Source organism: Frankliniella occidentalis, unplaced genomic scaffold (assembly GCF_000697945.3).
Source record: "Frankliniella occidentalis isolate FOCC.00 unplaced genomic scaffold, Focc_3.1 Scaffold130, whole genome shotgun sequence".
In the NCBI taxonomy this organism is placed as follows: Eukaryota; Metazoa; Arthropoda; class Insecta; order Thysanoptera; family Thripidae; genus Frankliniella; species Frankliniella occidentalis.
In genome coordinates this window covers 458,047-466,395 of record NW_026267257.1, presented here as the reverse complement: position 1 = coordinate 466,395, position 8,349 = coordinate 458,047, and the positions used below count along the sequence as shown (strand labels likewise).

The following is an 8,349-nucleotide window of genomic DNA, read 5'->3' as shown; positions in this document are numbered from 1 at the left end:
GGGGGCAGGACGAATCGACACTGAAATAACATGAAGCGCTGCGTTCATTTTCCAGTCTCCGTTACTGATCCACAGGTCGGCTTGGCCTGACGCGTCGCACCAGCCAGCCGCGCACGGTGCCGCGCCCCCAGCTGGCTACACAGGAGGGAGGGCGGGCAGAGCGCGCACGGGCAGCGCTGCGTTCGAATCGTGCCGTTCGGCGGGCTGGTAAATATATATCTTTTTGAACACTAGTAATTTTTATGTTTCTATTATTTATATCATTTTTTTATTGCCGTATTAAAATTTTATCTATGTGTATACATTTATGTATACGAATGAGGCATACGAATACGAATATATATCGCACTCATATCAACTGTAATTTCCCTCATTTCTAGGGAGTGATAACTTAACTTAAACATTTGAATTTTATTTAAGTTACGTATTTGGTAAAATTACAGCTTTTAACGATAAACGAAAATGAAGTAATAACCGTTATTCCTGCATAACGATAATTCGTTTCGACCTTTACTGGTTCTATAGTTTTATCATTTTTGCCGATACTGAATAAACGTTAAGTAAGACACTACCGGGCGGAGGGCGGCCGCGTAGGGAGAATGGCACTCGGCAGCTTTTGCTCGGCTCCAGCTCTCGGGAAGGGGAGCAAGTGGCACCTTTTTTTTATCTTGGTGATGCACTCAAGCTTGAAGTGTCCAATGCACTTTGAAACGACCCAAAAATCGAAGCGTTGGCTGAGATTTAGCGACGAACATTTGCCGTGGCAGCGGACCGGGCGCCCACCGTTGCCTATCCATAAGCCCTAGTCTCTTGCTTTGCCGAAACTAAAAGAATATAAAAGGAACATTAAGGTGTCAGCTAGCTTTTACTCTCGATACTGCAAGAGAACCAAGCGGATACCAGAAACAATTTCTTTGACGCTGGTGGCGGGGGGGATATACAGCGCGCCCGGTGAAATCCAAGGACCATCGGAAGGATTCAAGGACGGGATAGGGAAAATTGCATGGGGCGTCCTTAAGTCGTTCCGGTAGTCCTTCGACAAGAAGGAACAATTTTCACCGCGCTGGGGGGGGGGGGGGGATGTACCCTGCTCAACCGTACTGGGTCATCGCCGGCGGCCATCCTGTCCGCTCCATGTGAGTCCTGCTCTACACCAGTAGGCTGCCAAATTGCAACATTGCATGCAACCAAACAAATTGCAGCTAATTACAGAAGCCCTACTCATCAATTTGTATCATCTGCTTTAAGTAAAGATTTTTAATTTATATTTTTTACACTACTTCCGGACGGTTTGTTCTTCTCTTGCCCGGAATGGGACACCGTGGACAGCGTTATTGTTATTGATAACTTTGATTTAGTTACACGAATTAACTGTAAATGTGTAGCGGAACATTAATTCGTTATTTTATATTAACGTTAAATCCTATAACGGTAATCCAATGACAACGTTAATTTTCAGCAAGCTCTTAATAGTTAAAATACTTTACGTTAAACAGCCCCAGTCCAGAGCCCCTGCAAGATGGGCTATTCTACAACAAAGTGCCACCCCAACTACTCGCAGTGAAGCCCCTGGAGGATGAATGCCCTTATACCCTGTAAAGCTAGCTTTTGGCCCTCCACGGGGCTATAAGGGGTGCTGATGGGCAAAAATGGAGTTTGCAGATTGTCTTGACATAAATTGATGTACTATCTTGTACCTTAGCTTCTGAAATCCAGGATTTTCGATCTACCTTACTGCGTATAGCCAAGCATTATTTACAATCAAGTGTTCTCCTTTTCTTTCAGAAGTGACAATGATGTCAGGAAAAACCCTAAAGTCGCGCGCAACTGCGGAAACTGCTGCCAAAAGTAATACACGTAAACCCCAAGAGTTGGCGTGGTACGCCATCGTAATTATCGGAGGCTTCCACATTACCGCAGCATGGGTGCTGCTTACTACACGATTCAGCCTACCTATGTGGGCATACGGTAATATCAGAAAGAGGGTACAAAACTCGAAAGAGAGCACCAGTACTCAATTTCACCCCAGCACTTTTCGACATCTCGAAGAACAAAAATACTGGAAGTCGGTCAATTTATGGAACGTTTTCTGCCATTGAATGCCGTCAGGTTGAAGCGCCGTAAGAACATATTTTTGACTAAATGTAGGCCAAAAGAGTAAATTGTGTTACACTGATGCTACACCTCTATTATGAGTGGCCCTTAACCCACTTGATCCTGACTTCCGGTATTTTTGTTGTTCGAGATATCGAATATCGAGTGGGTCTTTTCTGTTAACCTGTGAACACTGGACACGCGTATGGCATATTCGACACCCACGGAATCCGGTAGCATCCCATTTATTCATACAGTATGTCAAATTTTGGGCCCGGAAGGCCCTGTTCCCCTATGCCCTCCCATTTGCTCGTCTCGGGTGTCAGCGCCGCAGGCCTAGCTATATGAGCGCCAGGCGCGTTGCAGCGTAACAGTGTTTCGTGAGATATCGCGAAGCCTGTTACGCGAGACGTGGTCTGGCGTACATATAGCTAGTCCCTAAACTAACGCCTTTTTGGCTGAGCGATTAGCGAGGCCCATTACACCACTGACCGAGAAGGCTTCATTCTGTTTGTCTGTTTGTTTGTCTGTCTGTCCGCACGAAAACTGATTGAGATAGCGATCTGGGAATTTCAGGGTCGTTTTGTATCATAAAAAGACAGATCGAGTTCGAAGATGAGCATTCTAGCTCAAAACTTGACTTTTAAAATAATCAAAAACCAGAGGTCACAAATTAATTTTTAATTTTCAAATTTTTTTATGGTCTCCAAAGGGGTAACTCGTGAATATAGAACCCTACGACCAAAAATTTCGTCCGTTTTGCTCTATTCGATACCGTTTCGGTGCTATGGGGCATTTCTTAGTGAAAACAACGCCAAAAAGACAAAATGTCTTATTAAATCGTAAAAAAGGCTTCATGTCAGAGAATTGTGAAGGGGGTAATACTTGAACCACACACTGGGTCAAATTTTGGGCCCGGAAGGCCCTGTTCCCTAACCCATTTACTCGTCTCGGGTGTCAGCGCCGCAGGCCTAGCTATATGTGCGCCAGGCGCGTCGCAGCGCAACAGTGTCTCGTGGGATATCGCGAAGCCTGTAACGCGAGACGTGGTCTAGCGTACATATAGCTAGTTTAAGAATGCCTCTTAAAAAAAGATTAAACACTTCAGAAATATCTCTTTAATTTTCAGTGTATGTGTATGGAAGTCTGACACTGTTTGGAACAACTGCTGGTGCACATCGGCTCTGGACCCACCGAACGTATAAGGCGAAGTTCCCCCTGCGAGTTCTATTGACGTTCCTCCACGTATCGTCTGCTCAGGTTGGTACCGTAAAAGACTCGCTAAACTCGTTACCTCCTAAGCAAACGCGCTCATCAGTCGCTAACAGTCGCTAATTTCAGGGTATCTTAGGGGTCACTCCTGGACAACGAAACGCCTGGTGCGAATCCTGGCAACCACCCCTAAGGGGCTGAAAGGGGGTAACAGAGAACTAGGGGTTGGTCCAAAAAGTAGGATTTTTTTTTAAAAAAATTGCGTTTCGACGAAAATACGGCGAAAATGACCAAGTTATTGCACATAAAGACGGAGAAGGAGGCGTCAAATCGTAAAATGTCAGAGGAAGTTGCCCCCCAAAACAACACATTCTGAATCAGAAACTTCCTTATGGTCACTTACTGCCGTGCCAAGATACAAGATTTCGAAGATCCGAGCTCCCACTCGTAAGTTACAAAATTACCCTATAAGACCCATAAGGGATCCGTATAATGGTTACGGATCTTACTGGTTACGGATCTTACAAATTCGTATAAAATCTGACATTTTAGACGAACGAGACGACCGATCGGCAAGGGCAAAACGTATTTTGGGTCAGGTCCAAAACACGGACACAACCCCGATTGAACCTAATCGAAAATTGCAATAGAAACTTTGCAAAAGAATGCACGGATCTTACACTCTATGCTTGACACGAGGGGGTAAACACTCCGTGAAAATGCGTACACCTCAACTTTTTACTTTTCCACTTTTATTCACTTTTTCACCGTTTTACAACGTTCACTTCATTTCTATGCCTATATCCCCTCTATTTTATTCATTTTTGATCTGATCAACGCACGATAAGTCACTTTTGTCCACATTTTCTGTCAGCTTTCATCATTTTCGGTCAACTTTTTGTCACTTTCACAGAAATGTGTACACCTACTGTCTGTAGTGATTACCCCCTCGGCTTGACACTAACAGCTTTTAGGTGTTGTAGTCAGTGTAGGCGGCGAACCAGACATGCCTCACCTACGTTTGAGGTGTCGTCTAGTGGAGGAGACACAACTCTATGGTGAGACCAGCCTAAGGTCCGTCTTTTCACAGCACGGGCAGCATAGGAGTTTGCAGGCGAGAGGGGGTGAGGAAAAGACGGACCTTAGGCTGGTCTGACTATATCTATTGGAAGTTTCGTGATTGTATGTTAAGTTTTGCGGTAGAAAAGTGGCAAGAACTGGCTGTATGACTTTTGTTACCTTTCCATGGAGGACATTTTTTGAGCCAGTCGTGTAAAGACATCTGTGACTTTCTGGAGAAGGGCCGAGTGTGAGAACATGCATAGCCTCATGGCTGTTGAACTCGAGACCACCTACGAAAATAAGTTTCCATATCCCCTTTCGGCGCTGAGCGAAGCTCAGCCCAAGTTGCTGAGGGGTCAGGGGTCAGGCGCTGTCTCGGTCGTGAGTCTGTCTGTCCCTGTGTACGTTTGTCTTTTTCTCGAAAACGGCTGCACATATGACGGAATGCGAGTTTCCCTAAAAATCTATAATTGGCTGAGCGATTAGCGAAGCCCATTACTCCACTGACCGGAAAACTTCATTCTGTTTTTCTGTCTGTTTGTTTGTCTGTCTGTCTGCCTGTCCGCACGATAACTCGAGAAAGAATTGAGATAGCGACCTGGGATTTTCAGGGTCGTTTTGTATCATAAAAAGACAGATCGAGTTCGGAAATGAGCTTTCCAGCTCAAAAATTGATTAAAAAAAAAAAAAATCAAAAACCACAGGTCGCAAAATATTTTTTTTTTCAAATATTTTTTTTTTAGGTTCCAAAGGGGTAACTTGTAAAAGTAGAATCCGAGCAAAAATTTCGTCCGTTTCGCTCTATCTTGTACCGTTTCGGCGCTATTAGTTATTTCTTGGCGAAAACAACGTGAAAAAGACAAAATGGTCTATTAAATCGTAAAAAAGGCTTCATGTCACAGAATTGTAGAGGCAGTAATACTTAAACCACATATTACGGGTCGCACCACATCCTCTTTTGGCCTTAAGGGTCCCTAGATAATCTAGTATCACTAAAACATTGAGTTTTACATAACAATCTGTCAAATATTCGAACTTTTAATGAAAGCAGCTACCGAACAGGAGGAGTTTCATGTTCCTAATTTTAGAGTAATAAGACAAATAGTTCGAGTATGTCAAATTTAGGGGCTAGAAGGCCGTGTTCCCCTATACCCTGTCCTTAACTCGTCTCGGGTGTCAGCGCCGCAGGCCTAGCTATATGTGCGCCCGGCGCGTCGCAGCGTAACAGTATTTCGTGAGATATCGCGAAGCCTGTTACGCGAGACGTTGTCTGGCGTACATATAGCTAGTTGTATTTAAACAAAATGGAATGGTGTATACTTGTAGAATGATTGGAAGTCACCTAATGTTTCATTAGGACATGTCAAAACGATTATTTAACCCACAACTTATTTTCACGATAGCCATGGATTTGCAAGGGACCGAACAATATTAAAGCCAATATCGTTAACTCAGGTAGGATAGGCTCATCGAAATCAGAACAAGGTATATCATTTTCGTTGACTAGCTTTGTCTGCAGTCCCATTATGTTTAATCATATCCAATAAAATGGTGGGAGCATTTAAATTAAACACTATGATACGATACATTATAGAACTTTTAATTAAATATACTGCAGCACCTCGTGATCCTTCAAATGCTTCGGAGAGATCTGATAAAAATGAATGAAAGAGCGACAAGTTATACTAGTTTAAATGTATTTTGAAATTAAATTGAATATTAGGGTATTTAACTTCACTTCTACTAGAGGCAACCTAATAGAACTTCACCATTCAGAAATGAAATGAATAATGTGTGCATCATGCATCATGCATCATGTGGCATTACAGAAAAGGGTAAATTGAGTAGGGAGAGGGCAGTGGGGATAGAAAGGGACAGTAGCAGACGTAGCAGACATGTTCTGGCTAGGCGGACCCTCATTCATTATAGTTTTGTTCTATATATTTGTTACGTCTTCTGTTATATATGAACTTCGCTTAGCTACCCCTTGCATAATGTTAAGGCACGGGGCCCTACGTGCTTTTTATCGTGTTTTTAGCCCGCCCTTCTGCTTTAAAAAAAAAAGCATTAAAGCGGGCTTAAGCAACCGCTCTCGTGTCCGTCCGTCCGTCGTCCGTGGTCCGTGTAAGAGGAAGGGGATGAGCTAGCGGTCTACAAATTTCAGGGTATCTTAGGGGCAGTGTTGTGCAAGATACTTCCTAAATGTATCTAGATAAAGATACTAGATACTGGTCGAATTTGTATCTTCAGATAAGATAAAGATACTGCATCGTAAAAGTATCTAGATAAAGATAAAGATACTGCACAAAGTATCTCAGATACTTTATTAGATACTCGTCCAAAAAATGTCAGGAAAACAATAAAAAACAGGAGGGAAAATTTAATTAAAAATAGAATACTCATATTGCGTTTAGTTGGCAAGTGCACAATGTCAGGGTTTTAGTGCTGTATTATTTTAACTGGCTACATTACCTCCGAAACAAGGCAGTAGCAGTATAATATTTGAAGGCTTTCAAATTAAGTTGACGTTTAAAATTGTAACGAGAAAAATGTAACGGACGTTACATCGTTACAGACGTCGGTAACGGTATCGCGTTGCGTTACGTTACTGCTCGCGTCGCGAGGAATGTAACGCGTTACCGGTACGTAACGATTAACGCGTTACAGTAACGCCGTTACATCGTCACGCACCGTTAACCCCTGACAGGTTGTCCCACCACCGCGCGGCTGATTAAAATATGGTAAACCTACCTAACATGGATCAGGTACCAAACATGGATCATTTCTGTTTGGCGGGTTCTAACTTCTGATTGCGTCGACCGATTTGAAAATTTTAAAGTTCCCCAGGTAAAGGACTATATATGCAACAGAATTTGTATGTGGCAATTTTTTGTCTGATCGCTCTCCTGCCCGCTGGTGCGCGCCGAAAAACAGTCTGCACACCAGACCTCGTCATAGCGCGCCAAAAGACAAGGCGACATACATGGTTCTACTTATTTCCTGTTTTTAAGAAAACTAACCGGTGGAATCACTTGGTATTCGATGAGAAGACGTTTTAAGGTATGCCCTTTAAGACTCTGAAGACTTTGATCCTTTACCGTGAGTAATTTAAAAATGCGGGTAGGGGTAAAAACATAGAATTTGAACCCTCCTCAAATAACTTCTTTAGTTTTGCGCCTCAAAATCAGTCATTAGAAATCGTGCATGCGTGATGCCACTTTGCACACGGCAAAATATGACCAAAATAAAGGGATTGATGCAAACAAGCATCACAAATTTCTAATAGGAAAAGTTTTACAAGCGTTTACACCTTCCATTGCGCCTTACGAGGGGTCCGGGTAGGCAACCTGGGGCACATATTAGGTCCCCTTCCACTCTTAGCGCCCTTACAATCCCGTGACTGAGCAAAAAAATACAATAATTTCAAAAACGTATGTTTTAAGTTTACAGAACCGGTTTCGAGGAACATTTCTCAAACGAATCAGAGTGTCAATATCACGTGGTTAGTCAGGATATCTAGAAAAAGCCGAATTTCTAGTTAAATGAAATGCAACTTTTCCAGGCCCTATATCCGCCCCGAAGATGCAAATGAGCGGGAGGAACTTATAAGTCCGTGAGCAGAATAATCCGAGGAACACGTTGGTATAAGAAACTATTAATTTCGTCGACAGACGAGCTTTACAAACGTATCCAAACATGCCGAAGTTTTGATCCATGTTTGGGCCAGCGTCCAAACATGGATCACAACCCCTAAAAAGAGGAAGGGGTTGTTTTGAGACAAAACAAAAAAAGTTGCCTTCCCCTAACACTGTTGTTTATCACATATGTAAAGGGGGATACTCTAGCTCGGTGATCCATGTTAGGGTACCCCCCTCCAAACATGGATCAAAATTCGCGGTCATGGGGATTCCCTGTAGCTCCTAAAGTATTGGAGCTAGAAACTTAATTCCCTCGGGATACTTTCCTAAAGGGTTCAAACTA

The 8,349-nt window shown here is 43.1% G+C and overlaps 1 protein-coding gene across 3 annotated transcripts in view; it reads left to right on the top strand.

The window, feature by feature from the left end:
- The window catches only part of LOC113215804 (acyl-CoA Delta(11) desaturase-like), a 61,199-nt gene that overhangs the window by 13,059 nt on the left and 39,791 nt on the right, over nucleotides 1-8,349 (top strand). Inside the window, exons 2-4 of one of the 3 annotated variants that reach the window (XM_052270618.1) lie at nucleotides 76-207; nucleotides 1,786-1,968; nucleotides 3,224-3,354. In XM_052270618.1, coding sequence (XP_052126578.1) covers nucleotides 1,794-1,968; nucleotides 3,224-3,354 — 306 coding nt within the window. In that variant the 5' untranslated portion in view covers nucleotides 76-207; nucleotides 1,786-1,793. Of the gene's footprint in view, nucleotides 1-55; nucleotides 208-1,785; nucleotides 1,969-3,223; nucleotides 3,355-8,349 lie in introns of all 3 variants that reach the window. The other 2 variants (XM_052270620.1, XM_052270619.1) reach the window with 2 other exon arrangements.